Here is a 17,436-nt window from a genome sequence, read left to right on the forward strand (position 1 = left end):
TCAGCCTGGCTTTAAACAGAAAACAAATGAAAATGGGAGGGGGAGACAAAAGAGGCCTTCTTTTCTGCAAACGTGCATTTGCTAACGGCATGGTGTTACCTTTGCTTCCATACTCATCATAAACAGGGTGCGGGGAGCTTTACAATGTTAAGCATCTCATTTTATGAAGAAGTCACATACAACTACATGTTTCTAAATAGCCGTAATTCTGCAGAAACACTTTGCTTTTGTGCAGACAATTCACAGCATGCATAACTGTTTTAAATTGAATGGATGTGTGACCTTGCCTATTTAATAGATATTTAATAGCATGTTCATCCACATTTGCCTCTGGACAAGGCAATTGGATTCAATCAGATTTTTTTTTAAAAAAATAGATCAAGCTGACATTCTCTTTGTGTTTCAGGCTTTAAGACTATTATTGCTTGCAATATCCTCAAGAAGCGCTTTCTCCTTGTTTCATTGCTTCCTTGCTGCTTGCTAAGGATACTTTTCTCTTATGCAACCAGAGCATTCTAAATATATATGTCAACAACATATATGGTTCTTTGCCATCATGCTTGCTTTTAATGGCTTCACCATAGGGTTGAGCACGAGTGCCTGTTTTTCAGGGGGGTGCTTGGAAGGATGTCATACTGATTACTATTATTGTTGCCCCTTCCCCTGCTTTACAGGCCCTTAAGGATGATGATGATGCTGAAACTGGATTGACTGATGCGGAAGATAAAGAAGAACCCAAAGAAAATGAGAAATTAGGGAAAATCCAATACTCTTTGGATTACGACTTCCAGAACAACCAGGTTCGAAACAAGAGAAATGAGATAGTGTTGTATGAGTGGGAAGACTGTGACACAATTGTATATACAGTGCTCATTTCTGAAACCTTTCAAATATCCGTTAGGCACCAGACAAAAACATGTTTTTAGCCCAGGCTTTTAACAGAAAGGGATCCTTTTTTTTAAAGCTGTTTTTATAAATCTGTTTTTAGCCTGAAGACAGTTTTATAGGTATCATTGTATGCATGCCATTGCTGGTTTTATTATTCATAGTTACATTTATTGTTGTTTTTATGATTTAATTGTATTTGTTTTCACTTTGTTGGGTGCCTCAAGCAGGACTGAGGAGGTGGCATATCATTTTTTTCTTTTACAAACTCAAAAAACTGAATTAATGATCATGGTGAATCAAAAATAATAATTGTCTGGCAATTAATAGCACTAAGATGATATCATAGAAATGGTGCGAACATTTAACCTCTGTAGGCTTTTATAAGAAATATCCAGTTATTGTGTGTGAAATTGCAAAAAGAGTAAAACTGACAACTGAAGTTTGTGGTGCTCTAAATCACACTTTGTCAGTGAAAGTACATGTCAGCATTTGAAGCAGTTCTAGTTGCAGTAGAAAAGAAAAAGAAGTAAAGCCTTAAAACTCCAAGAATTTCTGCAGTTGTTAATGTTCAGTTGCTAATAATTGCATCCCAAGCATTACAGTGGGACATAATGCATACTGAATACATTCTCATCTGCGATACTGGATGAATAGAAATGACCATTCATGGAAGTTTATCATAACAGATAACCATGGCCATCAAAAGAATTTTGCCACCATAGATTTTGCCAAGTTCTCTGTCACAAGACATTTATGCAGGGGTCTCCAATGTGGTGCCCATGGGTGCCATGTGGGGTTGCCTGCGCTGGGTTGGGAAATACCTTCAGATTTTGGGGGTGGAGCCTGAGGAAGGTGGGATTTGGAGAGGGGAGGGACTTCAACGCCACAGAGTCCAATTGCCAAAGCAGCCATTTTCTCCAGGGGAACTGATCTCTGCCACCTGGAGATCAGTTGTAATAGCGGGAGATCTCCAGCCCACCACTTGGAGGCTGGTAACTCTAGTGCCATGGCGCCCTCCAATGTATTTTCAGGTGCCCACCAACTATTTTATGAAGTGGGTGGGGCCTGGTGGGGCTTTTGCCCAACAAGGCTTCTGATTGACTACTGAAGATTTGATTTGCTGTGCAGATTTTTTTAAATGTTGCTTTGGTAGCAGCTGCCACCACAGCACAAAGATCTTCACTGTGTGACTGAAGTTAAGCAGTTGCAATCATTTTGTGGCTGGATCCACCTCCTGAGGGAGCCATTTTGTGGCAGCCATTTTGTTACTGCACCGACTATGCCATGTCAGAATTCCAAAGGTGCCTGCAGATTCAAAAAGGTTGAGGACCCCTGCTGTAAAGTATTGAGCCTGCTGAGAAACTGCTTAATATTTAGCAACTGAAGTTCTGGCAGAACCACTTTAGGAGTAGTAATGTAGTACCAGTTGTAATTTCTAAATGAACCTGTAAACACCTTTGCTCATTGAGAAATCATAATAACCTTACATTAGTGTGTTGTCATAGTACAGGCTCAACAACAAACTGTGGTTTGTTTGTGGTTGCTGAACTGGAATGGTAAACAAAAAACTTTGGTTGTGTCAAATGTGGTTCATTGTGAGGTATGTAGGCAGAACTCCAAGTTTGTATGGTAGCCACATCTCCTGCATATAGAGAAGGAAACACTAGGATTTCTTGATAAATTCTAATTCAGCACTTTTGCTTTGTATATTCCATTTGAAGGCTGTTTTTTTAAAAAAAGAACAGGGACTTTCAAATCTGCAACAGTATGTCCAGGAAGATTAAAATGTTTCTCACTGATTTCTGAATGTTGGGATTTCTTATGTCAGATTTGTGTTCATTTATTATTCTATCATGTAGGGACCAACCTGTTTGTACAGTGTAAATAGCAGAAGGACATTGTTGGCATATGATGCCATGTTTGAAATGGGATGATTAGCAAGTACATGAGCACAAGATAGTGTCGCTGGTGTTATTAGGTCCTGTAAAGGTATTACCTGAGTGTGTATGGGGACAAATTTGCATCTGGGTCTGTTGCAAGGCTTGGTTCCTGGTAGGTCCCCCCGGCCACCGACATAGGATGGAGGATAGGATTGCCAGATCTAGGCTGGGAAACTCTGCATGTTTTGGGATTGAGCCTGGGGAGGACAGGGACTTCAATGGGGTACAATGCCATAGACTCCACCTTCCAAAGCATCCATGTTCTCCAGTGGTACTGATCTCTGTAGTCTAAAGTTGACCTGTAATTTGGAGAATCCCCAGGTCCTACCTGGAGGCTGGCATCCCTAGTTCCTAGGTCTGTGTCTCTGTTGAGTGGTCCATTGTTGTTGGTGAGAAGCTGTTTGAAGTTGTGGGGGTGGTCTGTAATTGAGGAAGGGCCTGCCTTCCAAGGCCTGTGAAAGAGAAATACCCTTATTCAGAAGAGGCTAAAGGTCATTGATGATGCACTGAAGTTGTTTTAATTGTGACCTATAGGTGACAGCCAGTGGTGTTCTGTTGTTTCCTGCTTTAGGTCTGTCTTGAAGCAGGCTGGCTCTGAGTACTAGACTGGCTTGGTTGATTTGCTCTTTTACTGGGACAGTATTGTAATTCCAAAAATGCTTTTTGCAAATCCTCCAGGTGAGAGTCCCTGTCTGAGGTACTGGAGCAAATCTGATTGTAAGTCAGTGCTTGCTTGTAAACTACAGACTGTTTTATGTTCTGGGTGGTAGCTGGAAGCATGCAGGTAGGGTTGTCAATCTCCAGGTAGTAGATGGAGATCTCCTGCTCTTACAACTGATCTCCAGCCGACAGAGATCAGTTCACCTGGAGAAAATGGCCACTTTGGCAATTGGGCTCTATGGCATTGAAGTCCCTCCCCTCCCCGAACCCCATCCTCCTCAGGCTCCGCCCCAAAAACCTCCTGCCAGTGGTAAAGAGGGACCTGGCAACCCTACAAGTTAGTACTGTACTCCATGTTCTATTGTCTCTGATTTCACCTTCCAATGACTCCAGGCCTTCTCCCCTCGGATCTGACAGACCATGTCTCCAGGCTCTTGGATCCGACAGAAGGCTTTGGAGCCAACAGAAGGAGGGAAGCCTTCAGTCAGGCAGTGTGTGTCAGGTAGAGTTGCCAGCTCTGGGTTGGGGAATACTTGGAGATTTGGGGGTGGAGCCTGAGGAGGGTAGGGGTTGGAGAAGGGAAGGACTTCAATGATATAGAGTCCAATTGCCAAAGCGGCTATTTTCTCCAGGGGAACTGATTTCTATCACCTGGAGATCAGTTGTAATAGTGGGAGATCTTCAGCCACAACTTGGAGGTTAGCAACTCTAGTGCCAGACCATGCCTCCAAGCTTCTCCAGAACCAACAGGGGCGTGAGGGATTCCTTCCGTCAGCCAGTTTCTGCCAGGCTACACCTCCAGGCTCTCGGATCCAACTGAGGCCAGGGAGGAGAAGGGATTCTTTCAGGCAGGCAGGCCACAGTCAAAGCCTTAGAAAAGAGCCATTCTGAATTGGAGGCTCTGACAGGCAACATCTCCAGGTCTTTCCCCTCAGAACTGATGCAGCCAAGTAGGGGGGATGTGCCTTCTGCCAAGTTGGCACAAAGCCAAAGCCTTTGAAAAGAACCAATGAATCCAAGGCTAAGTCACATCACCCCTCACCACAGACGGGGAAGGTCATTCAGTCATTCAGACTGGCGTGCAGCCAAAGCCTTTGAAAAAGCACTCTTCTCCATCTCTATCAGATCATGCCTTCAGGGTAAATTGGTGACAGAAGAGAGCAGGCAGCTCCACTGTATGATCCCTCAGGCAGATGAGGCACAGAGAATGGGTGTTTATCAGCACCATTTTAAAGCCACAGTTGGCACAATCCTGAGGAGACACTTTTTGAGCCATAACAATAAGGCAGAAGTCCAAAAATATATCTGTCTCCTTCACCACCCCTGGCACTGTTATGTGGAGCATGAAAGTGAAACTTCGCCTAACTCCAGTTAGTCATAAAGTATACTGGACAAACTAGAATTTGTTTCTTCCCCTCAAAGTGGTAATCTAAACCACATCCTAGAGTTCTGGGGTTAACAAATATAATCATTAACAAGGGCTGAGATACAAGTGGCAGAGGCCATGGGTCCATCCCATGGCTACTGATGCCATTTTAAAAGCATTTGTAGATTTTTATAAATTGCTGCAGGGCCCAAATCCAGAGTGAGCATGCAGCACAGCAGCCCCAGGATCTCTTGTCCCCCCCCCTTTAATGCCTTTTCAGGTGCAGAAACAGTTCCACCATGGTTTTTTTTCTGTGCTTGAAAAGGCGTGAAGGGGGAATAAGAGCTCCTGGGGCCACCACACTTGCCACCCAATCCAGACTGAGGCCTGGTGGCAAATTTTAAAGAACCACAAATGCTTTAAAATGTTGTTGGCAGCCACAGGATGGACCCATGGCCTTTGTCACTTGTATTTTGGCCCACAAACATACTGAGGTTTGTTTAAGGAATCTCAGTGCAGCCCACATTTGGCAGTGACTGAAGCATTTGCTGAATGCCAATTGCTAAATAGCACGAAGATATGCCTTCAGTCTTTTTCCTGCAACAGTAAGATTGTACTCTGTATTCTACAGATCTTCCCAGCTAACTCCCACCATCTATTCTACTTGCCAGAGAAGGCATAAAAGAACTGAAAAGCCTATAGAGGATTTTTTCCCGTTGTTCCAAAAGCAAACACATATGCAAAATTAGTCTCTGAGTTCTTTAGTTGGCCACTCTACATCACTAGGATCTCTTGAAATCAGTAGGAAACTTAAATCTTCAAAGAGCAGAAGATGTAAAGGGGAGGAAAAAAGAGAAAGCTATAAATCTTTTGTGATATAGATTTGACCTTCCTTAGTAGATTGAAGGAAAAAATGATGAATTTTATTAAAAGTGTGCCATGGTAGCTTTGAGGACTTTCTTTAAAGAGTTTAGTTTCGCAGTGAAATCTTAGATTGTGTTCCTTATTTAATTAAGGTGGTCAATAGCATTGATGATGCATTCATATTGTGTTGGGCTACTGTATGTCACATTTCCCTTCTGATTCTTGAAGTTCCTTGGAACTGAATGATACATTTTTTTAAGGCGAAACTCATAGAGCCATTACCTGGGAATTCAGTTACTTACTAGTCATTACTAGGAACAGAGTTGAAAATCAGGATTAGATGATAAAAATACTCTAGACCGTAATCACTCCATTATAGAGAGAATTTGTAAAGAAAAGTGAATTGCATGCCCCCTAGGTGGCAAGCCAATTTTATGGTTTTGCTATCCTAGATGGCTACTTCAGTGGTAATCTTAAGCGCGACCAGCTGTAATCTTCACTAATAGTTGTAGAAGCAAGAGCCAATATAGAGACACGCACAGTGTCACTAGTCAGTCTGCCAATACCCACTAATCACAAAGTGGTTTGCATATATGAATTGTCCATGTTACCCTTTCAAAGAGGCCACAATCAATGCGTAGTAATGGCCAAAGAACCCCATGATTTCATCTTGACCAGTACACACGTAATACCCAACATATATAATGAGTGGATGAAATGTGCAGGCCACCATGAATCATCTTTTGTTATCACATTGCTTCAATAGGCAAGACAGCTGCCTCAGCTGCCACTGATAGCCATAAACACAAACTCCATAATCACAGACTCTCCTGGCATGACCAACAATGGAATCCTGAAAGAATCACTCTTTTGCCAGATCAATAGCCAAGGCCATATTTGTAAGTAAAGTATGCTTTACAATCATAATCATAATACCCGGCTACACAGCCCAGAGTGTAGGAGACATTCATGGAGAACTGCTCTGGAAACAGGTGTGATAATTATTGGGGCTGCAGCACATGAAGAGAGGTTGATTTCTCTCTCATAAGAACATAAGAAAAGCCATGCTGGATCAGACCAAGGCCCATCAAGTCCAACAGTCTGTTCACACAGTGGCCAACCAGGTGCCCCTAGGAAGCCCACGAGTAAGATGCCTGCAGCAGCATTATTCCGCCTCTGTTCCATGCGGTGAAGGTGTCCTGTCCCCTTAGCAGAAAAACACCCCGAAAGCATAATATGTCTCCCTCCATGTTTGACAGTGGGGATGGTGTTCTTGGGGTCGTAGGCAGCATGCCTCCTCCTCCAAACATGGCTAGTTGAATTGATGCCAAAGAGCTCGATTTTGGTCTCATCTGACCACAACACTTTCACCCAGTTCTCCTCTGGGTCATTCAGATGTGCATTGGCAAACTGCAGACGGGCCTGTACATGTGCTGTCTTGAGCAAGGGGACCTTGCGGGCTCTGCAAGATCTCAGTCCTCCACGGCGTAGTGTGTTACCAACTGTTTTCATGGTGACTATGGTCCCTGCTGCCCTGAGATCATTGACATGTCCCCCCCATGTAGTTCTGGGCTGCTTCATCACCGTTCGCATGATCATTGCAACTCCACGAGATGAGATCTTGCATGGAGCCCCAGACTGGGGGAGGTTGACAGTTAGGGTTAGGGTTAGGGTTGTCACCTTCTCACCAAGCTGCTTGGCAATAGTCTTGTAGCCCAGTCCAGCCTTGTGCAGGTCTACAATCTTGTCCCTGACATCCTTGGAAAGCTCTTTGGTCTTGGTCATGGTGGCTAGTTTGGAATCTGATTGATTGATTGCTTCTGTCGACAGCAGAACCCTAACCCTAACCCTAATCTGGCTGGTTGATAGGAGATCAAATAGTTATTTCACTCATTATAATGCACTTTTGTCTTCTGACTTTTGTCTTCTGGGTTTCTGGGTTTTTTCCTGTTGTTATTCTGTCTCTCACAGCTACAATAAACCTACCATTAAAATTATGGACTGGTCATTTCTTTGTCAGAGGGCAAACGGGCAAATTTAGCAGGGGATCAAATACTTTTTTCCCTCACTGTACCTCTTTGTTTCCCTTGCTGCCTTCTGATGTCCATTGATGTCTAGAGCTCCTGGCAGATGCAGAGGATGGAGTGGCTTGTAGGTGCTAGAGCACCCTACTGCTGCTGTATCCAGCCATTCTGCTCCTGTTGGGGTTTTATTTATGTACTTATTTTTTTGCTAGCAATGTGCATATTTTTGGTTATTCTGGTGGAAACAATGATTTCATACAAAAGGGTGGGGCACAGGATTTAAACATACATTTTCCACTCCACTGAACAAACCCTTAATTGTACAGCCCCAGAAGGATGGTAGGCTCGGGATGGGGTTACTGCAGTCTACCAGGGTCCCAGCTCACAGCATGTACCCTACTCCCACCCCACACACAAACTATGTAGATGAGAACTAAAGGGGGGGCTCATTTAGGGCAGTGGTCTAGTGAAACAGCACAGACTCAATATGCAAGAGATCCCAGGGTCACATCCCTAGACACAATGTCACAGGAGAAAGGGCTGGAAGAACAAGCACATGAATAGAACTATATGAACCAATAATCACCTTCAGACCTGACCCAATTACATACCAGGTTATCTTTTATTTTTCCCATTGCCCTAATCCAATCACAGTATATGTGTTCTACTGATTGATTTCCAATGCCTGGTACCTATTTTTTTCTACAGACATTTTAAGCAATGCCTCTGTTCAGTATGAGAAGAGCAATATTGTTTATATAGGTTTATTATCACATCAGCAGGAGCTAGGGAAGAAAGGAGGAAAAAGAGAGTCGTTGAGACTTCCTATTCTAAGTGTTCTTGTTCAAAGTGGCAAAGCTGTGGCCAAGATGCAAACTACAATGCCTAAACATCCTGTCCCTAATAAGATGGGAGTTTCTCATCTGCTGACACAGGCAACACATTTATTAAATATGATCTGTGGTGGGGAGAGTTCTGGAAACAACACCTAGAAATGGGGTGGCCAGTCTTTCTGCCCTTGGGTTCCTTCCTACGCTTGCAACAACTGCAAGACAGACAAGTGCAGTTTCCCCATCGCTGAGCCTTCATGCTAAACAATGCTGCACCTTTTATACAGCAGTCTTTCATGCACTCTAGAAAGGGACAAGAGTAGGGTTGCCAGGTCTGGGTTGGGAAATACCTGTAGATTTTGGGGGTGGAGCTGGGGAAGGGAAGGGTTTGGGGAGGGAAGGGGAGGGACCTCAACAGGGTATAATGCCATAGAATCCACCCTGCAAAGCAGCCATTTTCTCCAGGGGAACGGAAGATCTCCAGGTGCTACCTGGAGGTTGACAACCCTGTACAAGAGCCCTGTGACACTAAAGGTGGAAGACATTCAGAAGAACATCTGGCTTCCCCCACACACACACACTACTGCTGGAGCCTGCACTGGGGATTCAATCCACGGCCAGCTGGCCTAATGTGAGAAAGGAACACTTTGTTCATTTCCAGCATTTTCCCCTCTTTGATATGTAAGTTGTGATGTAGATATGGAGGCCATCGATGTATTTTTGAACTCCTATGCATCTGGAATTTCAATGAGTAAAAAATGAAAGCATCTGAACAAAAGGCTGAAATTACTTAGTGAACACAAATGTCACATTATTCATTCATTTAAATTAAACTTATAAAGCCCCATAATTAAAATGGCTCCCAAGATAACACTCACTTAGCTGTAAAATTAGTTTTCATTCCAATTTAACATGCTTGTAGTCCTAGTTTTGCAGTTGATTTGGATATTTGGCTGTTAAGACAATAAAGAGGAGGCTCTGAAATCTAGATTTGGTTACCCATTTTGCTACAGATTTCCTGTTTGATGGTTTGCAGTTTTTGTTTTAACCAGAATAATTTATACTTCTGTTTGACACATATTGTTCAAAGTTTGAGAATCCATCTAAATTAGGCAAGTGCACATATTCTTAAATGTTGTTTTTTTAATCTGAAATTGAGTTGTGTATTCAATGGCAAATACCAACCAGCAGGGTGGGACCCATTTATTTTATTCCACATAAAGCTTACTTTCTTCCACTTTATATCTCTCTTTCTCTTCCTATTTTCTCATTTTCTTACATTCTGTCTTTCTCCTCTCTGTCATTTACATTCTCAGACTTTTTGAAATGGTACCCACTTTTTAAATTACTGTGGTTTTCAGGATTTACTTCTAAATTTACCATAGTTTTCTTTATCAACTTGTAAAATTACTCGATATTACTTCCCACCCCCATTCCCAACACCATAAAATGGAGAAATCTCCCATAAGTAAACACTGAACAAGTTTCTATGTTATTTTTCAAATTTACTGTTTATGAACCTATGTTCACGCTTTGTAATGTAATTAGTGGGATTACTATATGTTGCAAGCACTCTGTCTTTGTTTTGCCACCTGGGGGTGGGGGGCCTGACACACTATGACTAAAATGGTAACTCCTGAAATCAATGTGTGTTTCTTATGAGTGGCAGTAAAAGGTGAAAAGAATATTTCTGCGAAAATATTATTTGTTTCTGCCGATTTAGCCATCTGTTTCTTTAGCTACATTTTTTGAGACAGGATGTCCATATTATGCATAATATTGTAACTCCAAATTACATTGTTCAAGAGTTGCTAAAGAATTCTTCCCTATACATGCCTGCATAAATACCTATATATCTTTTTAATTATCAGCTTTTTATGATTGTTTAAAAAAATTTTTAGATTGCCAAGACCTTCTTCAACTACAAAGTGGGGGGGGGGAGAGAGAATCTGTTTGAAAGCTGTTGGACTGTTGTCTTCAGTACAAATTTTAACATCCAAATATAGCTGAAATCAGCTGTGCTTTAAATGCCTCTCATCTGCTTAAGAACAGCTGTTTGAAGCCTGCATCTGCTATAATTTGGGGTTTGTTCTTTTCTATAGCTGAGCATCATTTTTCAGTTCTTTGGTTCTGACAGTGTTTCCTGCTTCTTTATAAATATAACCACAAAAGTGTGTGCTTGTGTGTGTGTGTGTGTGTGTGCGCGTGCGCATGTGAATGGACACGTTGATAGATGTTTGTGTGTGTGCATTTATACATAGAACAGTCAGGAGCCAGCCCTTTGCAAGCTGTCCTTAAATGCCTGTTTGATATTCTGCCATGCTGATTCTTTCCCTCTGTCTTTCCCTCCTTTTTCAGCTTTTGGTGGGGATTATTCAGGCTGCTGAACTGCCTGCATTAGATATAGGTGGTACATCTGATCCCTATGTGAAAGTATACCTGCTTCCAGATAAGAAGAAAAAATATGAAACAAAAGTTCACAGGAAGACCCTTAACCCTGTCTTCAATGAGCAATTTACATTTAAGGTATTCTTTTGATAATTACACAGCACACTTTCATTGTTTGTGATATATACTCAAGGTTAATCCCATGCTGCAGCACGGAACTGTGTTATGTCCTAGTTAATTGGTGACCCAAGGCACAGTGGATTTTTCTTTCACAGACATTTGGGAAGTTGCCCATAATGAAAAATGTAGTTAAGGTTTATTACCAGTAGCATAATTCAGTGGTGAGCTCTGCTGTTGTACATCTTTTATGTATCTGGCCTTGAATCTGGAGACTGAAATTGTCATTATATTACAATCCTGTACTATATCAATGGATTTTTAGGATTTCATAGTAAAACTTCCTTCCTGAAAGGGCATTTCAGGGGATCTAGCTCCTCATTGACCCTTTTGTGGATAGTTTTTATATCTGCTTTGATTGGGAAAGAACTATCATGTGCTCCTCATTCCAATATCCATCTAAATGAATGGTTGCAGTATCTTCTACTTGTTGAAGGTGCTAGGAGCTCAATGCTGGGATGCCTTTATTTTTCACTGCCCTTTGGGCTCCCAAGAGAACTTGCTCAGAATTTAGTACAGTCATTCTTCTAAATGTATAAACAAAAGATAACATGAAATATTAATCTCTCTACTAACAGTTGTGGCCATGATCAACTGGTTCCAGTTCATATCTGTGTCATTCTGCACACGTTATTGCTTTTCCATTCTCTTAGATGAACAGAGTTATGGTTTTTGCAGTGACAGATCCTTCAATTTATATGAAATGTTGATCTTTGCAGAAGAGAAGAGTTTTGAATTGTATATTTGCTGGGCAGGCCTAAGGCTGGGAAGCTGACTAGAATAAGCAAAAAAGAAGAAGCATAAATCGCTAGGCACGTAACATTTCCGGTACTCTGAGGTGTCAAAATGAAAAACTGGAGAAGAAGAAATCTGGAGAATATCTAGAGGGGAAGGCTGTATAATGAATTTTGTGCTCCCTTTCTCCTAATCCCTTCACCTCTGGATCTGATATTATCTGGCAGTAAACTTTTGTCGGTACAGTGTGGTAATTCAAATGTCTATACAATAGTGGGCAAGGAGGAAGCAGTTAATAATGCTTCCCAAACACAGAGTCCAGTTCCAGCAAAGTCAAAGCAGCGTAGTTGAACATACTTGGAAGGGCTTTGGACTGAAATGTTCACTGCACTTCAATAGCTATCGGCTGTTCCTTCTGTATGCTTAGTCTTATAATGACTATGTTTGAAAGCAGGGAAAATAAGAGATTCAGGCTATGTAATCACTCAACAAGAAAGAGATCCCTAGAGGCCCCCACCACTACTGCAGACATAAGTTTGTTTTCTCTTGAAGATGTTCATAAAAATAATAATACCCCCCCAGCTATTTTTGGGAGCAGAGAAGGAAAAGCTCTTTACTGAGTATATTTAAAATGAAACAGCACAATAAATGCTGCACATATAGTGTGCAAAAGAGAAGATACAACCAGCATCTTTGCTGTCCAAGATAATAGATCTTTTGAGTCAATCGAGATGACCACAGTCCACCAAGTGATGCAGCTTCTTTACCTTTAAATGTATTTATTTTCTTCATTTGTACCACGATTTTCTCCCCAATGATGACCCAAAGCAGCTTACATCATTCCCCTCTCCTCCATTTTATGCTCACAACAACCCTGTGAAATAGATTAGGCTGAGAATGACTGGCCCAAGGTCACCCAGTGAGCTTCCATGGCACAAGTGGGGATTTGAACCTGGGTCTCTCAGATACTAGGCCAACACTCTTAGCCACTACACCACACTGGCTGTCCAATGAGTGAATGGAGACTGTGCCAATGCGGGCTTTAGTGGGTAGCAGTCAGTTGCCACTAACCAGTTTTTTCATGCCAACATGGAAACTCCAATGCATCCAATTAATATGAATGGGTACACTATTCTTTCCTATGACTCAGGGAAAGCACACCACACAGGAAACTCTGTCTTTCATAGAAGAGACTGAGCACTCTTCTGAAGTCTTGTGAATCTTTGCATCATGCTCAATGCATCTTTAGCATTCATATTTTATTACCAAGATGCCTCCATGCAGATTTGTCGCTTTGCAAGTCATAGCTGATGACTTCAGGGGCAGCCCACCATGAAATGTTTCCTGTAGTCTTTTGGCAAACATTTATGAGAATTGTCACTCTATGCATAATAGAGGTGCAGATCCAACATCAAGCCTTTTTGCTCTTTTGTAATAACCATTTCTGGAGTGACAATGTGGGCAATAGAGCCACATACGTTTCCTTGGAGTAGCTTGGTATGAATTATTGTCTTATCTCCTGGAATGATTTGGGGGAAAAGAGCGAGACTGAGAAACACTAAGGCAAAGTCAGCTGTGGAGAAAATTAAATTGCTTTTAATTAGTGCATTTACAGTCGTACATATTCAAGAGTGCAATATTGAAAGGAGTTTCACCTCTGGGGTTACACCTTGACCTGGATGCCATGAGAATGTGAATCTTTCTAAACCATTAGCATCAGAAAGTAGAGAGCCATGCAGAATAAAAGCATTCACCCAGAAGGGAGTCTTCAAGTAGTTCCGTGATGCTGCTGGAGGCTGAAGATTCTTATGTGAGCAGCTTCTGTGATTTCTGGGCTGCTGCCACAGGTTGTCAAAGTGAAATGGCAACCATAAGACTTCTGTGCCCGTGTTAATTATGTGCTTTGTGTCAAACTCGCATAAGGGCTTCTTAAGCACCCAGCTGTGTCTCTAAATATAAGGGCAGATGCTGTACAGCTAAAAAAATAAATCCACTGTTGCTGAAATTAGAATTTTTGATTTTTGGGATAATATTGTCAGTTCTTCAGATGCCCCTGTTTTTGCCAACCCCACCCACCCCCAACATACTGTAGAATGAATATTGTAAATAAATACAGTGCCTGAGGATAACAGTGATAAAAATCTAATACCGTAATTTGCTTTGTTAGATCTCCAAAATTAGTAGTAACCAATGTATCGTGTCATATTTTGGGCATGTAAACGTCAGTAGAAAGAGACATTGTCTTCAGAAGTATTGTTTTAAAATAGTTTTTTAATAAATATTCAGGATTTTGAAAAGTCAAATTTCTCAAAAACATTAACCTATGAGAAAATAGTGTGGAGTATTGATCACAGTGTTGGATTAACATCTGGGAGACCCAGGTTTAAAGCTCTTCTCTGCTGTGTATTTCAGTGGTGACCAAGGATGAATGACTCTCTCTCTCATCCTTATCCAGCTCACAGGATTGCTTGGGGATAAAAGAGGGGGAAAGCTATGTACATTGTCCATGGTCCTGGGAGTAAGAGGTGAGATAAAATGGATAGTCAAGTGGAAGACACTGCTAAAATAGGGTCCATTATCTAACCAAAAATGCATTATGCTTGGATGTATATGATATGAGCAGGCAATTTAACAGGCAAGCCTTCTTCCCTTTTATGTTAATGGAAACACCCCAAAGAGTCCTTCATACCATTCTAATAACAAGCATTTCTGGAAGAGAACTAGTGTTGCACCTATTCTATCAGTCTTTTTAAAAAAAGAAAATGAAAACTAAATGGCCACACAATTATTAACTAAGGACTGAGGTTTGGATGCTACCCCACAGCACTACTCTGTATCATAAAGGGTTGGAAGCACCTCTTGGGGAGTAATTTTACTTCTTTAGGTAAGCCACCTTGGGGAACCTTCTGGACCAAAGATGAGCTAAAAGTCAAACGAATAAATAAATTCAAATGTTAAATGTCCGCAAAGAACTAGTCCAATGCCTAAGTGATTCCAAGCAGTTGCTTGAGGTGCCAAATCAGAGGAGTGGTGCAGGGAGAGTCATGGGTGCCCCCATGTCTCTGGATGCAAGGCAACCACCTCTGCTGGCTAGCAGAGACAAGGGGTGCTCACTATTTCCCATGCCATCCCATCATGGTTTTCACAGCCACAGTGGACCCAAGCCAGGTGGCAGAATCAGAGGGATATCTCCTTGTGTGCTGCTCCACTGGTTGCAAGGGGTGATGCTTCTGCTTTGGACTCAAGCAGGGCAGCAGAAGCAGAGGGGAGGAGTCTGCACCTCCTGACTACTGTCCCACCAGTTCCAAAGTGAGCTGCTTCTGTAGCCACCTTGGACCCAAGCTGGGCACTAGAGGTACAGGGAAGGGTGCCCTTACACCCCTGGCACTGCTGCTTAGCTCAGCTTCTGCAGCTCACCTTTCATTCTGTGAGGCAGCATGAAAGGTGAGGGTTATTGAGATGGCAAAGATGTTGAGCTATCCCTGAAAGAACCAAACAAGGCTGGTAGAAATGCTCAAACATTGTACTTCATTGGAATTTCCCTATGTAAAAATCCCAGTAATTTTTGACAGGATTTTTGACATTATTGGAAAAAGTAAGAGGACATTTATTCAAATTGACTATGCCTCCAGCCCAAGTGCAGATATTTTCCCAGCAGACTGCAGAAGTGCTGCTTGCTTCAACTTGTATCACTTCCCATGAATATTAAAAGCATGACTAATGACCATTCTTCTAATCTAAAGCATCTGTCCTTAACACATCAGAACAGCTGGAAAATTAGCCAGAACCTAGCCTCCTGCTGTCAAGATTGATAGCAATGTATCATGCCATAGGGTGAGTGTCAACATTCACAATGCAAAAGGTAAAACCGAGCCATTTTAAGAAAACTTCTAGTCCCTAATTACTCTGTGTCAAACACAGAAAGCCACTTCTTGGCTTTCCCATCAGTCTGCATGCTACCTTTTCCGGAGAATGACAGCATGATTTATTGAAAGAAACATACGGCAGTATCAAAACCTCATGTATCTGTGGGACAAATAATTGGTCTTTTGCTTCAAGGTAGAGTTAGATGTTGAGAATGCATAGCAAAATCTTCAGCGTGATGACTGAGTTTCTGCATAGTTCTATAGGATATTTTCTAGTTTTACAAGCCGTACATCAGACGACTCTCAAGAAAATCTCGTGTTTTTTTCTAGTTCAATTTCCTGAGAATGACAGCCAATAAACCAAAGAAATGGATTTGCATTGTAGTGAAACCCTATTTACTGTGTAAACTACAGAACATGCTTTTTCTCTTTTGTTCCCCCCTTAGGTGCCGTATTCTGAACTGGGAGGAAAAACCTTAGTGATGTCGGTATATGACTTTGATCGCTTCTCCAAACATGATGTAATTGGAGAGTACAAGGTGGCAATGAATACAATAGATTTCGGTCATGTGACTGAAGAGTGGCGGGACTTGCAAAGTGGTGAAAAAGAAGAGGTAGGAAAAATGAAATGGCATAAAAACATATATATACAGTCTCATTAGGGGAACTGGGCCAACTATGTATTCAGTTTCATAGTAATCTGAGATAATGCACCATTGTAGAAACATTTAGAAAACTTAAGAACATATAAGAACATAAGAAAGGCCCTGCTGGATCAGACCAAGGCCCATCAAGTCCAGCAGTCTGTTCACACAGTGGCCAACCAGGTGCCTCTAGGAAGCCACAAACAAGACGACTGCAGCAGCACCAGCCTGCCTGTTCCTCTGCACCCAAAATAGTAGGCATGCTCCTCTGATACTAGAGAGAATAGGTATGCAGCATGACTAGTATCTATTCTAACTAATAGCCAAGAATACCCCTTTCCTCCATGAATATGTCCACTCCTCTCTTATAGCCCTCCAAGCTCTAGTCCACCACATCCTGGGGCAGGGAGTTCCACAATTTAATTATGCGTTGTGTGAAAAAATACTTACTTTTATCTGTTTGAATCTCTCACCCTCCAGCTTTAGCAGATGACCCCGTGTTCTAGTATTATGGGACAGGGAGAAAAACTTCTCCCTGTCCACTCTCTCCAAACCATGCATAATTTTATAGACCTCTATCATGTCTCCCCTCAGCTGCCTTCTTTCCAAGCTAAACAGCCCTAAGCGTTTTAACTGCTCCTCATAAGGCAGTTGCTCTAGTCCCCTAATCATTTTGGTTGCTCTTTTCTGCACCTTCTCAAGCTCTGTAATATCCTTTTTTAGGTGTGGTGACCAGAACTGTACACAGTATTCCAAGTGTGGTCTCACCATAGATTTGTACAAGGGCAGTATGATATCAGAAGTTTTATTTTCTATTCCTCATCTAATTATAGCCAGCATAGAATTTGCCTTTTTTACAGCAGCTGCACACTGGGTTGACATCTTCATTGAGTTATCCACTATCTCCCCAAGATCCCTTTCTTGGTCTGTCGCTGCCAGCACAGATCCCATCAGTGTATATGTGAAGTTGGGATTTTTTGCCCCAATATGCATCACTTTATACTTACATTGAATCTCATTTGCCATTTTAATGCCCATTCTTCCAGTATGTAGA

The 17,436-nt window shown here is 41.9% G+C and overlaps 1 protein-coding gene across 2 annotated transcripts in view; it reads left to right on the top strand.

The window, feature by feature from the left end:
* SYT1 (synaptotagmin 1) overlaps positions 1–17,436 on the top strand; it is a 189,769-nt gene that overhangs the window by 70,198 nt on the left and 102,135 nt on the right. The window contains exons 4-6 of one of the 2 annotated variants that reach the window (XM_056845856.1): positions 687–800; positions 10,931–11,098; positions 16,185–16,352. In XM_056845856.1, the coding sequence (XP_056701834.1) occupies positions 687–800; positions 10,931–11,098; positions 16,185–16,352 (450 nt within the window). Of the gene's footprint in view, positions 1–674; positions 801–10,930; positions 11,099–16,184; positions 16,353–17,436 lie in introns of both variants that reach the window. The other variant, XM_056845855.1, reaches the window with a different exon arrangement.

The sequence above is a fragment of the Euleptes europaea genome, chromosome 3 (genome assembly GCF_029931775.1).
Source record: "Euleptes europaea isolate rEulEur1 chromosome 3, rEulEur1.hap1, whole genome shotgun sequence".
Classification (NCBI taxonomy): domain Eukaryota; kingdom Metazoa; phylum Chordata; class Lepidosauria; order Squamata; family Sphaerodactylidae; genus Euleptes; species Euleptes europaea.